General features: G+C 44.9%; 1 protein-coding gene across 1 annotated transcript in view; it reads left to right on the forward strand.

The window, feature by feature from the left end:
• The window catches only part of DPY19L3 (dpy-19 like C-mannosyltransferase 3), a 50619-nt gene that overhangs the window by 763 nt on the left and 33959 nt on the right, over window positions 1-15897 (forward strand). The window contains exons 2-3 of the mRNA XM_029911789.1: window positions 3141-3283; window positions 6222-6355. Coding sequence (XP_029767649.1) covers window positions 3163-3283; window positions 6222-6355 — 255 coding nt within the window. The 5' untranslated portion in view covers window positions 3141-3162. The remainder of the gene's footprint in view (window positions 1-3140; window positions 3284-6221; window positions 6356-15897) is intronic.

The following is a 15897-nucleotide window of genomic DNA, read 5'->3' on the forward strand; positions in this document are numbered from 1 at the left end:
CCCACCATCACCCCCACCTGCTCCTTCCCTTCCCACCATCACCCCCATCCCTTCCCTTCCCTCTCCTCCATTGCCCCCGTCCCTTCCCTTCCCACCATCTCCCCCACCTGCCCCTTCCCTCTCCTCCATTGCCCCCACCTGCCCCTTCCCTCTCCTCCATCGCCCCCAGCCCTTCCCTCCCCATCATAAGCCCCACGTGCCCCTTCCCTCTCCTCCATCGTGCCCACCCCTTCCCTTTCTTCCCCTCCCCACCATTGCCCCAACCTGTCCCTTCCCTCTCTTCCACTGCCCCTCACCTGCCCTCTTCTCCTCTGCCTTGTTACCCCCTTCCGATCCCATCTCCTGTGCCCCTACCCTTGCCCTGTCTCACACATTGCTCCCCTGCCCATTCCCCATCGCCCAACCCCCATCCCATCCACTCTGCCCCAGTCCCCTTCACTCCTTGCCCATCTTCACCCTCTCCCATCACTCCTCTGTGCCTGCCCATTCACCTGTCTCCATCACTCCTCCTCACATAACCCCTCCCATTCCATCTCCTCTGCATCTGACCTACCTTCCTGATCACCCCCTGCACCTGCACAGCCCAGTCTATGCCCCTTCCCACTCCTGCCTCTCCCACTCCTCTACACATCTCATCACCCTTTTACACCTGACCATCTCTCTCCGACCCATGATGATTATGTACCTGCTCATGACATATGTTCTCATTTTCCCTCCTGCCTATCCCCCTCTCTGCCCATATCATAGGTCCCTGTCCAATCCCTGTACACCTATATCTTCTCTCTGCCCTCATTCCCTCTCTCCATTGTATCACAACCACCTCTGTCCCAGAACCTCTCAACACCTGCATCACCTCACTACACCCACCCATCTACATACTGTAGACTAAGGAATCCAATGGAATTTGTTTTTCTATGCCTGGTTATTCTAGTCTTTAATGCTATATTCATGGTAAAAATAAATTTTCCTGATAAGGCATTGGACAAAGTCTGGCTGAGACTTCTATGCCAACTCTACTCCTTCCTTTCCTGTATTTGATTGATTTGTTGCTGATGTGCCTGTGTTGTTGGGATTTTCTACAGAGATCATCAGAATTTTTAAGAGACGTGTTCATGGTATTTCTAAAAATGATTTCCCCCTCCTTTATTTCTGGGGAAAAACATACTGAACTGTGTATTCTCCACATCAGTCTAGAGCCTCTAAGGTCTATAGCTCCACAAACTCTCAGAGGTGCATTTGGGCTTTCCCCCCCCCCTCTTTTTAAAAAGAACTGTTGCAATCAGCAATGGCTCACTTAGGGCAAGTCTACACTACTACAGTGCTACTTCAGCACAGCTGCGCCACTGTAACACATCTGGTATTTTCACATCAGTGCCAAAGGGAGAGCGTTTTCCCATCAGTATAATTACTCCACCTCCACGAGAGGCGGAAGTTATGTTGGCAGGAGAGTGTCTCCCACTGACATAGTGCTGGTGTGGACAGCGCTTAAGACAATGTAACTTGAGTCACTCGGGGGTGTCTTTTTCACAATGTAAGTTACATCGACTTAAGCGGTATTGTAGACCAACCCTTAGAGCAGGGGTGGGCAATAATTTTCACAGGAGGGCCACGCCATGAATTTTGGTAAGTGGTCACGGGCTGCACATTTCTACTGTATTATTGGAGGGGGTGCGGGGTCTCAGAGGGAGTTTGGTCAGGAGCGGGCTCTGGGCTGGGGCAGGGGTTGGGGGTGCAGGCTCTGGGAGGGAGTTTGGGTGCAGGAGGGGGTTCTGATCTGGGACAGGGGGTTGGGGTGCAGGAGGGGGTGCAGGCTCTGGCCAGGAGGCCCTTACCACAGGCAGCTCCCGGCCGGCGGCGCAGTGGGACACACAGGCAGGCTGCCTTCCTGCCATGGCCCTACGCCGCTCCCGGAAGTGGTCAGCTGCTGGCACCGTGGCACGTCTCTGCGCGTCCCTTAGGGGATGGGGGGTAGCAGGTCTCCGTGTGCTGCCCGCGCCCGCAAGCACCTCCAATGGGAGCTGTGAGGACGGTGCTGGGGTGGGGGCAGCGCATGGAGCTGCCTCACCCCCCACCAGGGGCATGCAGAGACATGCCAACAGTAGCCGGCCGCTTCTGGGAGCGGCGTGGGGCCACACCTGCCTGAGCGCCTTGCGGGACTTTTAGCGGCCCGGAGATCGCGAGGGGGCAGCCAAAGAGCCTGGCAGGCTGGACAGAAATGTTCAACAGGCAGGATCCAGCCCATGGGCCGTCTTTTGCCCACCCCTGCCTTAGAGACTAACTTTTAAGTAGCAAAGCTTGGAGTCTGGGGATGGTGACTTATTTTTGCATTCAAAGCTGGTCATTGATTTTAAAAGATAAAAGGACTTTAAAATTCAAGCAGGTCATTATTATGTAATATAGTTTAAGGAACAATCTTGCAATGCACTGATTTTGAACATTGACTAACTGACCGTAAATAGTTTCTCCCCCCCCCCCCCAATCTCTGATTTGTGATCTGTTTAAGCTATATAGTACACTAATATTACAAAAGTTGGGGATTTTTTTTCCAGCTGTATAGCTAAACTAGTTGTGCTTTTTTAATGTTTTCCATCACAAGTTTTCTCTGGTGTAATCGCTTTTGCATCTCATGGCACCATCCTGCAAAGATTTGTGCACATGCTTAACTTTACATATTGTGAGTATTCTTATTGATTGCATTGATCAAAAGCCAAGATTTTCAAGTGACTAGTGATTTAGAGTGCCCAACTGAGACACCTTAAAAAGGGACTGATTTTTAAGGGGGCTTATGTTGAGTACTTTTTGAAAAGTAATCCCCTTTAAGGTGTCTCAAATTGGACACCAAAAATAACTAACCACTTTTGGAAATCTTGTCTACCACGTGTAAAGTTATGTATAAGTGTCAGTCTTTGCAGAAGTCGTGTCAGTCTTTCCGTTGCATTCTTTTTGATGTCTCTGAGCTACAGAGAATGACACTCTTGTTTTTGTAAAGTATTTTGAATTACTGTACGTGGGTATAACCTTTTAGGCCTCAGTGCACAATACAATATGCTTGAGTGTTTTCATGGTTTGTCACACACTTTTTTGGTATTATTTGATAATTTTTTGGCAAGGAATATTTATTGCTTTGTATGTGTGTTTAGGAGTGAGACTGAAGAATAATGTATGAAAGTTATTGACATCATGACAACCATCCGACACAGAAAGGGAATAAAAGTCACAGAAGTTGCTGAAGATCATCTGTCACAAGAGAAAAACGTGAAGCCTGATGGAAAAGTTCGATCTGGTGGGTAATTATAAGAAATGTCGTATTGTGGACTCTCACTGGTGTCAATTTTTTGGTATCTACCCTTATGCACAGATGAAAACTAGGGAATGTACCAAGTAGTTATCCAAGTATAGCCAAATCTTCTTTATGATCAAATATCAAAGGGGTAGCCGTGTTAGTCTGGATCTGTAAAAGCAGCAAAGAGTCCTGTGGCACCTTATAGACTAACAGACGTACAGGAGCATGAGCTTTCGTGGGTGAATACCCACTTCTTCGGATTCATGTATCCGAAGAAGTGGGTATTCACCCATGAAAGCTCATGCTCCTGTCCGTCTGTTAGTCTATAAGGTGCCACAGGACTCTTTGCTGCTTTTATGATCAAAGTTACTGTAGTCACTGGGACACTGTAGACACTGGGACACTGCGCTAGATTCTTTTACCTGTTTTCAAATTCTAGTTTAGGTTACAAATGAAAATAATTTTGTGAACTTCATAAAACCCAGCACACATTTAGCAGAGTTCATCATCAGTGACAGTCTTTGCTCAAGAGAGGCATAGGACTGAAGTAACTTAAACCGGTGGTTCTCAACCTTTTTCTTTCTGAGGCCCTCTCAACATGCTATAAAAACTCCACGGCCCACCTGTGCCATAATAACTGGTTTTCTGCATATAAAAGCCTGGGGCAGAGTTAGGGGGTAGTAAACAGGGCACTTGCCCAGGCCCCACGCCACAGGGGGCCCCCACAAAGCTACATTGCTCAGGCTTTGGCTTCAACCCCAAGTGACATGCAGTGGGGCTTTGGCTTTCCGCCCTGGACCCCAGTGAGTCTAACGCAGGGATGGGCAAACTACGGCCCATGGGCCGCATCCAGGACACCAGCTGTTTTAATCTGTCTCTTGAGCTCCCACTGGGGAACGGGGTCTGGGGCTTGCCCTGCTCCGGCGCTCCAGCCAGGGAGCAGGGTTGGGGGCTGCTCCGCACAACTCCCGGAAGCAGCGGCATGTGCCCCCTCCAACTCCAGCCTCCTACTCATAGGGGCAGCCGGAGACTCCGCTCCGTATGATGTCCCTGCCCCAAGTGCTGCCCCTGCAGCTCCCATTGGCCAGGAACTGCGGCCAATGGGAGCTGCAGGGGTGGTGCCTGCGGACGGGGCAGCACACAGCAGAGCCGCCTGGCCGCACCTCTGTGTAGGAGCTGGGGGTGGGGGGGAGAAAGACATGCTGCTGCTTCTGGGAGCTGCTTGAGGTAAGTGCCACCTGGAGCCTGCACCCCTGACCCATCTCCCCCGCTCCCCAACCCCCTGTCCCAGCCCTGGTCCCCCTCCCGCCCTCCGAACCCCTCAGTCCCAGCCCAGAGCACCCTCCAACACCTCGAACCCCTCATCCCCAACTCCACCCCAGAACCTGCACCCCCAGCTGGAGCCCCTTCCCGCACCCTGAACTGCTCATTTCTGGCTCCACTCCAGAGCCTGAACCCTTAGCCAGAGCCCTCACCCCCTCCTGCACCCCAACCCCAATGTCGTGAGCATTCATGGCTCGCCATACAATTGCTATACCCAGATGTGGCCCTCAAGCCAAAAAATTTGCCCATCCCTGGTCTAACGCTAGCCCTGCTTGGCGGACCCCCTGAAGCCTGTTTGTGGCCCCCAGGGGGCCCCAGACTCCTAGTTGAGAACCACTGACTTAAACCTTCAAATCAGGCAACTCACAATTAAACCTGGAAAATGTATGCTTCAAACACTGGAGGCTCATACAGATGATCTGAGTTGTGATTCTTTAACATAAGGTTTGAAGACCTCTGATAGGGGATCATATCTGCACAGTATAAAAACAAGTAAATTACATGTGGTGTCAGAGCTTTAACTGAAACCATTTTTGGCTTTTGTAGATGTAAGTCAGACTCACACAGTGCTACCTTCAAAATATCTTTTGTTTTGTTGGTTTGTTTATGTAAATGAAGGCCAAAGGCAAATTTTCATGGAAATTCTTGAGAGTTCACACCATTTGTTTTTTTTTTTTTTTTTAGGGTCACGTTTTCAATCTGCAACCTCAGATTTTGTTCCTGCAAAATTGGGTCCACCTGCATTTGTGCACACACTTTGAATAGGTGGGCAGCCAGTTTATCCAATTCGCAGAGATGTAAATAGGCCAAATACAGCTCTGGTGTAAGTGGACAAATCCATTGTCTTCAGCTTCATTGAATCACACTTGCTTATATCTCATTTGAACTTTGTCCAATGTGACAGGTAGCCACTTATATTGGATATGCATCCACATCACAAAAAGCAGGATTACTGAAATCAACTTGAAAAAGATTTTAAAACAAAAAGTGCACATGAGCAGTAAACTGAGTGCTTTATTTAGAAATCAGTCTCTGCATTATATAGTCTATAATCTTGTTCTGATGTCAGCAGGTGGTCATCTGCAATTCAAAGCATGACATCATCATCAGAGACTGCTTTGATCAATGATCAGCCTCAGAGTGGAAGTTTATTCAACCTGAAATGCAGTTTGAAAAAAATAAAAAAATAAAATAAGCAGCCAAGTTCATAAGTTTAAAGAAAAAGATTTTGATATCTTGCTTTGTGAGCTAACAGTCACGCTGTAGTTCATTAATTAAAAACAAAACCCTGGAGGGTATTCCAAACTCTTTGTAATTTAGATTTATAAATTAGATATGGTGTTTATCTAGATCTGTATGAGATCATAGGGCTGTTTTAAAAACTGCAACTTTACATTTTCCCCTTCAAACAGAGGCTTTTTCATTCTATATGTAACTAAAAGATTGCTACACCAGAAAATTACAAGTACAGTTTCCATAAAGCAGTTTGAGAACAAGGCTCTAGTTATGTACAACTCCTAGACCTCACTAGTGATGGTTCTGAAATCCATTTAAAATACATAAGTAGAATGGCAAGCTTCACAATCCCAGAGTGAACGTGTTTTTCTTCTATAAGTTTACACAGGTGAAAAGCTATGGAAGAGACTTTCACTTACAGTGGGTGGAACTGTTGCCATATCTCTTGGACTTCTTACTTCTGTTTACGTTGCTACTCTACATGAAAATGACCTGTGGTTTTCCAATATTAAGGTAATGAAATGATTTTGATAATTACATCAGTGCTTTCCTAGGACACTGTTTGCAACGTGAATATTTGCAGTAGGCTATATACTTACAAAAAAAAAATCTATTTGTCTTGTCACTCATACTGAAAATATAGAATGTTCTATCTGAAGACAGGTGTCGGGGAGGGTGTGTGGGGATGTGAGAGAGCGCGAGAGAGCACACATTTCCCATTTTAACTTTTTCCCCTACTTCCTCACATTGAAAACCTTTCAATCACTTCCATAAGTACCTTTTTCCTAACTATGCTCTAAACCAGTGGTTCCCAAACTTGTTCCGCCGCTTGTGCAGGAAAGCCCCTGGCGGTCCGGGCCGGTTTGTTTACCTGCCGCATCCGCAGGTTCGGCCGATCGCGGCTCCCAGTGGCGCGGTTCGCCACTCTAGGCCAATGGGAGCTGCTAGAAGCGGTGTGGGACAAGGGATGTACTGGCCGCCGCTCACAGCAGCTCCCGTTGGCCTAGAGCGGTGAACCGCGGTCACTGGGAGCCGCGATCGGCCGAACCTGTGGACGCGGCAGGTAAACAAACCGGCCCGGACCGCCAGGGGCTTTCCCTGCACAAGCGGCGGAACAAGTTTGGGAACCACTGCTCTAAACACATTCACACAACAGTCTTCCATTATGTTCCTATATTAATAGTAGCTCAAAATCTTGCCTACAAATGATCACCTAGAAAAAGTCGAAAACACTGATTTCTCAACATTTTAAAAAGTATTATTTTAAGAAAAGAAATGCCTTCCCCAAATCCTGGCATGCAACAGTATTATCTCTGTAAGAAGGTCTTTAATCTGAATAAAGAAATATATCTATAAAGTGATTCTTCTAATGCAATTGGGGCACAGATAATCATCAGTAAAACAAAAGTCTCCAAGTAAGTAATAATATTTATTTTCACATAATAGCATCCTTTATCTGAAAACGTAAAAGCACTTTTCAAATATTAATTAAAGACCTGTGAGAGATGGGATTATCACCATTTTACAGACTAGTAAATTGAGGCACGGGACAGGGAGGTCACTTAAGTCATTGGCAGAATTAGGAATTGAACTCTACACTGAAGTACCCAGTTCAAACTACTAGATCTGTTACCCTGGTATGTTTTTTAATACAGTACCTCAAATAGGGATGAGATGAGATATGTAACCACTCCCACGCTTCTTTGAGGTTGTGAGGTGGGTCCCTTCACATAAGCGTTTTATTTCTCTTTCAAGTAGAACAAACAGTATCAAGACAAATTAATCTTTGGTTTATTGCCAGTTTATGGAGCATAAATAATGACTCATGACAGTCCCCCAGAGAAAGCTTGTGTCCCATTTTCTGGGGCTTGCCAAATAGGCCTGCTGGGGGTGTGGCTAAGGCAGCCAGAAAATGTACTGTTTCCCCATATGTCCTTTCAGCAGACACCACATTGGAACTTAGTGGAGCCCACAATTGTACTTCAAACTGCCACTGACAACTGGACCTCCCCCCGCCCCCCTCAACTAAGGCTGGCAGTGGTAAAATCCCTTCCTTCTCAGGGCATGCAGCTCCTTACCCACTCACCACCTACAAGGGATGTGCAAGGGATGTGGTTGCTGCAGGGAAATGTACTTCCCTGTGCCAACACAAGCAAATTTGGCTCATCAACTCCCTAGAACACAGTCTCTCTCTCCAAGGGATCGTAAAAGATTAATCTAGCAAAGATGATTTAGCACTAACATTCTCTACTTAGGTAAAAATCCTGGTCCTCAGCCAAATCCTCTTCCAAAAGGAAAAGACTTACCTCCTCAAACTCAGCTTTATGTAGAGTTAGTTTCACAGCCTCAGAAATACTTGTGCTGGTGGGAACCAGCGTGTGTAGGATTTTTCCCTTTCCAAGAACCAGTAATGATAGATTTTTTCCCCAGTATTGTTGCAGAGGAAAATAATTGTTATGCTGATGTCTAAATCAAAGAAAATAAATGAACAGGTGAGTTACTTTATTGCAAAAACACTTAGTCCTCACTGTTAGGTACCATATATACACACACACACCATATTTTTCTAATAGATTAGGTAAACATATTTAGAGTATTTATACTGTAATATACTCTTATACAGTGTGTATGAGCTTCTTTAGCACATTAACACCTTTTTGCATTTCCAAAAACATTTTCATACAGGTACTAAAAGCAGTAGTTACCAGTTACTAAAATAGTTACTGCCGAACTGCATGAACAACATTGTTTGTGGCAGCCTCATCTTTCTTTGGTTACACAGAGATGTATACTGTTGATAAACATGATGTTCACTTTTGACAATCTTTACTTTTTTAGGTTAAATGTGTGTGTCTACAAATCCACATACATGACTGAAAAGATAAAATGTTTTATATTTATCTCTGAAAAATTCAATAGTTTGTGAATGTGTTCCAACTTACACAAGATGGCACTAGTGACAAATATGTTTATCATCATAGTTATGTTGCTCAAAAATGGACAAAATGCACACACCAATTTTTTCTTATTATTTCTAATGGATTAGAAATAATCTACATTGTAAAATAAACTTTAGATTTTTTCAGTGATACATTCTATTTATTGGAGTGTACTCTGTGTGCAGGCTCACTTTGCATTGCTTCTAAGAAAATAAGTTTTCCATTTAGTAGATGTTAAGGGTCATATTTTCAGTGGGCTTCAGATTAACCTTTAACTTTGTAAGCACAAATGTTAAACTTTGACTTGAATAGGCAGACAAGTATTTGCAAAAATAAACTTGTTACGAGCAGTTACCGGATATGCCTATACCTACTTGATCATGCAAACTTAGAGGCGATTTCTATAAATTTGGCTTAAAATTATTTAACATGATTTAAGAACAAAGGGGTTAGCCTCTGCTATTTGTGCTTTATTTGCCAATTAAGGAGGACTTTGGGATGATTCAAAGCTGCAGCCATGTGCACTCTTGCAAAGTACTGTATGTCCATCTATAATAAGACATTTAGACATGGGGTGTCCATATATAGAAAATCTTTTTTCATTGTTTTTCAAATAGTATAGACTGTATACTAATATAGGCAGTGAAATTTAGTGTATAATAATTTAGATCTCAAAAGTTATTTTGAAAACAAATGGAAATGTCCATATTTTCTTTAACTTTTTATGGTTTGGCTGATACATATATTCCTGCATATTCTAACTAAATTTCCTCAAAACTGTGTAGCAATATGCCTTATTTTTCTGGAGGTCTAAATGCTAGTTTTATTGCATGTAATCTAATCTTTGACACCAAAATTATTGTGAGCCTTTGCTAAATGAAGTGCAGAGATTATTATGGGGTTTTTTGTTTGTTTTATTTACTAAACATGATGTATACTAGAAATGGAAGCCATACTAACACACACTCAGGCTTGGTCTACACTAAACCTCCAAATCGAACTAAGGTACGCAACTCAGCTACGTGAATAACGTAGCTGAAGTTCGAAGTACCTTAGTTCGAACTTACCTCGGTTCACACGTGGCAGGCAGGCTCCCCCGTCGACTCCGCGGTACTCCTCTCGTCTAGCTGGAGTACCGCAGTCGACGGTGAGCACATCCTGGTTCGACTTATCGCGTCCAGACAAGACGTGATAAGTCGAACCCAGAACTTCGATTGCCAGCCGCCGAACTAGCGGCTGGGTGTAGACATACCCTCAGTGTTGCATAACGCAAGGACCTACAAAATTCTGTAATATATAGCCATTGTTGAGAAACAAGGGAAATGTCTATTATAAAAGAGAGAGTTCATTTTTTAAGAATGTAGTCATACATTTCTTTAAAAATGTTACATCTATTTTTAAATGGCTTTGATTGAATAGGTTATAAAAAAATAAAAAGTAACTAGTTTTTACATTTGGCAACGATAAATACTTTAATACATATAAGAATTCCATAAAGCCACCATGAGTGGGATTCACACAGCGGACTGAGATACCATGCTGCCTAGTGGAATTCACAGCTCTGAGGTAGATGGCCAGGCTCCCTATACAATACATAGGGAGAGATAGGCATCTAAAAAGGGGATTCAAAAAGCCAGCATAGCTGAGTGGGGAGCTGCCTAAGCTAACTAAGAGGAAATGCTCAGGAAAGTGGTGTGGCCTAAGCCTTGCTCCTCAAAAGGTAGTTAGACACTGAAGTCCAGACCAGAGGGAGGTGTCTCCTTCCACTCAGGATTCACAACCATGAATTATTCTGATCCTCCTAAGCCAGGTTAGTGATTCTTGTGAAAAACCAGGGAGGTGATCATGTTCCCCTTATAACCTTAAGCCCAGTTGTTAGAACACATACCCAGGATGTGGGAGAAACCCTCTGCTATCTGATGTGGAGCAGGGGGTGGAACTTGGCTCTCCTGTTTTGCAGGCAAGTATCCTAACCATTGAGCTATGGAGTACTCTGGGGCAGCTCTCTCTCTCTCTCTCTCACGCCCCCCCCATCCCCCTTCTGTTAATGCTGTTCCACTGTGTATAAATACTTAAACTTTAATTAGATCGGGGGACTGTAACCTGAGTCTCCTACGTCTAAGGTTGCCACCCTCCAGGATCGGCCTGGAGTCTCCAGGAATTAAAGATTAATTAAAGATTATGTCATGTGAATAAATCTCCAGAAATACATCCAACTAAAATTGGCAACACTACCTACTTCCCAGGGGCATGTCCTAACCACAGAGCTATAGTCTCTCTCTCTCTCTCTCTCCCAATGAATATTAAGAATTTATACATAATGGAATAGCTCCAACAGGAGATGTTGAGAGTCCCCTCTATTCCAGAATATCCTGAATTAGCCCACTGGTTAGGGCACTCACGTGCAATGTAGGAGGACCCAAGTCCATGCTCCACATCAGGCAGAGGTGGGGGATTTGAACCTGGGTATCCCACATCCTGGGTGAGTAGCTCTGACCATTGGGATAAGTGTTATAAGAGGGTTAACAGGCCCCACCATCATCTTCCATGCAGGTTTAGGTGTGCCCTGAGCATGCCTACTGGATTAGGCCCCAAAGGCAAGATAGGCAGGGGAATGTCAACTTTGTAAATTCTGTGGGGGCTTGGGTGTGAGTTAAACTCAGAGCTGCTGGACAATGTCAGGACTTAGGCAGCTGTGTGTATGCCCAGCCACTGACGTTCAGGTGTGTTGAGGACTTAACAGCGGAAACTTAGGCACCATGGGAGTTTAGGTGCCTATAGGGTTAGGTGGCAGCTCAGCAGAGGTTTTGTGAATGCCAATGTTGCCTAAATGTTGGATTTTAAAGGGCACCTAAAGGATCAGTTAGGCACCAAAGTCCGCCTTGTGATTCTCACTCCTTGTCTCTCTGAATTTAAATATGTTAAGTCTCCTTCCATCTCACATCAGCTACAATTAGCCAGTTGTTAAAAATTTGTACATAAAAACAGCTAATAAATTATATTTAATGCATTTAAAGATGAGTTTGAAAGAGAAACAGTATTCATTGATGGTATAGATATTAAGATATTTCATTTGTCAGACCGCATGAGATGGGATAAAGAGGTGGTAAGTTTCCAATGAGTTGCAACAAGTTATATCTGCAAAGGGCTGGATTCACTACTGTAGTTTTACCATAGTGTAATTTCTTTATAATCCAAATTTCACTTATTTTGAAATTTGAGTTTATGATAGATAACAAAGAATATCCTAAGTAGTTACAAATAATTTATTTACAAGCTAGAAATATATATGCAGTTGGAGGGTGATGTTTGGAGGCCTTAAATGCTGAGAAAAGCCTACTATAGTGTAGGTCAAATCGGATATGAGCTTGCAGTATAATATAGAATCAAAGACAAGGTGACTTTTGGACTGCGCGGGGTGGGGGTGGGGAGCAGAGAGGCTTGGGGCTTACCCCCCGCAGCGGGGCGAGCCAGCGCTCGTGGCTCCAGCCCTGCGGGGGGGCAGGGAGGCAGCTCGGGGCTTCCCCTAGGATTACCAACTTTCTAATTGCACAAAAATGAACAACCCTGCCCTGCCCCTTCCCCGAGGCCCTGCCCCTACTCACTCCAGCCCCCCTTCCTCAGTCGCTCGCTTGCCCCCACCCTCACTCACTTTTACTGGGCTGGGGCAGTGGGTTGGAGTTTGGAAGGGGGGTGAGGGCTCCAGCTGCAGATGCAGGCTCCGGAGCAGGGCGAGAAATAGGTTCAGGGGGCGGGAGGGGGCTCGGGGCTGGGGAAGAGGGTTGGGGTGCGGGCTCTGGGGGTGAGGGCTCCATCTGGGGGTGTGGGCTCTGGGATTGGGGGTTCAGAGTGCGGGAGGAGATTCTGACCTGGGGCAGGAGGTTGGGGGGGGATGGGAGAGGGTTTGGGGGGTGGGCTCCGGCCAGGTGGCGCTTACCTCAGGTGGCTCCTGATCGGTGGTGCAGCAGGGCTAAGGCAGGCTCCCTGCCTGCCCTGGCTCTGCACAGCTCCCGGAAGTGGCCGGCATGTCCGGCCCCTCAGTGGAGGTGCGGCCAGACGGCTTTGCATGATGCATGCTACCTCCACAGTTCTCATTGCCTGCAGATCCTGGCCAATGGGAGCTGTGGAGCTAGTGCTGGGGACGGGGGCAGTACGCAGAGCTTTCCTGATCACCCCTGTGCTTAGAGACCGCAGGGACATGCTAGCTGCTTCTGGGAACTGCACGGACCCAGGGCAGGGAGCCTGCCTTAGCCCCGCTGCTCCGCCATCTGGATTTTTAACAGCCTGGCATCCCTAGCTTCCTGCCGCAGCAGGGCGAGCCCCATGGTGAGCAAGGATGCTCCAGCTCACGGTGCCGAGACTTGCTGCAGGATGAAATTAAGCAGGGGACCGAATCTGCACTGCAGCCCATAGGTTCCCAACCCCTGATGTACAAGTCTGAGCATTTCAAGGCCAGAGAAATGTCCCTAAGTTAGAGGGAATTACAAACAAACAAATAAAGTATAACCTCAGGGTTACTAACACCTCAGGAATGGAGGTTGTTCGAAACTCTGAATTGTTTGTAATTCTGAACAAAATGTTATGGTTGTTCTTCAAAAGTTTACAACTGAACATTGACTTAATACAGCTTTGAAACGGTACTATGCAGAAGAAAAATCCTGCTTTCCTTTTTTTTTTTTTAGTAGATTACATTTAACACAGTACTGTACTGTATTTGTTTCTTGTTTGTTTGTTTTGTATCTGCTGCTTCCTGATTGTATCCTTTCAGTCCAAATGAAGTGTGTGGTTGACTGGTCAGTTTGTAACTCTGATGTTCATAACTCTAAGGTTCTACTGTAAATGATTAATGCGCTGGAGGGGACAATTTAAAGGGACAACTAAAATAACTAAATTTGATGAGCTTGGCTAAATGACAAATAAGGGAATATTTGATAAACAACCCTAGCTATTTTGAAATTATTTAGGGTGTTCTAGAGCAGGGGTGGCCAACCTGTGGCAGAAGTTAATATGCGGCTCCTTGTATAGGCACAGACTCCGGGGCTGGAGCTACAGGCACCAACTTTCCAATGTGCTCACTGCTCAATCCCTGGCTTTGCCACAGGCCCTGCCCCCACTCCACCCCCTCCGGCACCCTCTCCTGAGTCTGTTGTGCCCTCATTCCTCCCTCTCCTTCCCTCCCCCAGAGCCTCCTGCACGCCACGAAACAGCTGATCGGGGCGGTGCAGTTCAGCGGGGCTGCTGGTGGGCGGGAGGCGCTGGGTTTGTGTGTGTGGGGGGGAGCTGACGGGGGGCTGCTAACATATTACTGTGGCTCTTTGGCAATGTACATTGGTAAATTCTGGCTCCTTCTCAAGCTCGGGTTGGCCACCCCTGTTCTAGAGGTATGTAAAGTAGAAGTAAAAAAAGATTAAATTGAACAAAGGAAGAATACAGGCTGAATAGCAGGAATGTTTTTTCTAACAATGAAATCTATTAATAGGAAAAAAATTTTACCAACCTGTAACCTTGCACATGATCTCTAATGTCCTGATCCAGTGCCCATACTTCAGAGGGCATTGGATCAGCCTTTAAATCGTAGTGAACTCTTAGGTAAAGTTAAATTAATATTGAAAATATCATTACAATAGGCTCAACTTCTTGAATAAGTAAATTGCAGTTTTTGGATGCAGCATTAATTACCACAGTTTTTGTTTTTAAGTTTCCTAACATTTTAAATAGAATTTAGCAGTGAGACCACCAATTTGTTGGGCACTGTGAAGGATATGTTTGTTGTAAAATATTTTAAGTGCACAGTCTGTTCTGTCAGTGATAACAGGAATATTATTATTAGCATTTTCATATATATTAAAAGGATGATCTGTCATAAAGAATAGCTTTTTATTTAATAGAGCTTGGCTCTCCACTGTGCTATGCCTGAGTTCTGCTCAGATGCAGTGGTAAAGTGGAACTATCAGGGAGTCAGTCATGGACCCCTGATTCTCAGCTGCTTGGCCCATGCCCAAGACAAGTTAAAGCTGTCAGAGGCAGATTTAATGTACATCACTTATGCAGGGTCTGTCAGGGCTATAACAGTGAAGAACTGGACATGGTGGTGACTCGGTCATTCCCACTTCTCTATCATCTTATGCCAGAGAGGATCCCCTCACCTTCTCTCCGCAGAGGACAATGCTGTAGTGAAAACCTTTGGCCATAGTTTGGTTTTTAATTAGGTGGACCAGAGAATCTGGGTCACTTATTTTTGTGTATATACCCTTTAGGTTTAGAAAATGGAAGCTTTATTCTGAATTAGTGTTCCAATATGGTGCATTGATTTGTTGACATTTGTTGCTTGGTTAGAGAACTGTGCAGAAAATCCCCCAACTTTGTTCAGCTTCAAGAATTCAAAGTGAGAAGCATGTATTTTATACAGCTATGTACCATAACTCAAAAATAAAGAATTGAAATGCACATTTATGAACCTACTGCTAATGATGGCCTGGTTATAGAAATGTGGTATCGGTTCCACTGTGGAAGGCCCCTCTTGAAACCCAATTTTCAGTATCCTGCAACAATGAGAACAACTTTACTGTATAACAACTGTTGCAATAAACTACTTCTTTGCAGACAGCCTTCCTTCAGGAGGCTAGCAATAGCACCTTCTATGGTATGAATGAGAACCTTGATGATGAGGTAAATATACACACATCTCTGTTTATCTAATTTTGCCATGGAAATTGGAATAAGGGAAAACCAGTCTTGTACCTCTCATCACAAAAATAGAAAAAAAGCAAGTATCCAAGGACTGTGACATATGCTATAAGTTAGATGCCATGAGAGAGAAGTCACAGAATAACCTTGTCCAACAAAATGAAGGATAATGTTTGCATACAATTTTAACAGTGGTCATAGGAGCCTACAGTCAGTTGTCCTGGCTAGATGACATTGAAGAAAACACTGGGCTCGAGTCTCTTCTCACTTCCACCATCTAACTCCATTGACTTCAGTGGACTTACTTCCAATTTATGCTGGTGTAAAATGAGATCAGAATCCAGCCCTTCGTTCTTGTGTCAGGTCTCTGAGGGAATTCTAAACACACACACACACACACACACACACACACACACACACACACACACA

This window comes from Terrapene carolina, unplaced genomic scaffold, assembly GCF_002925995.2.
Source record: "Terrapene carolina triunguis isolate 2854851 unplaced genomic scaffold, T_m_triunguis-2.0 Scaffold130, whole genome shotgun sequence".
NCBI lineage: Eukaryota > Metazoa > Chordata > Testudines > Emydidae > Terrapene > Terrapene triunguis.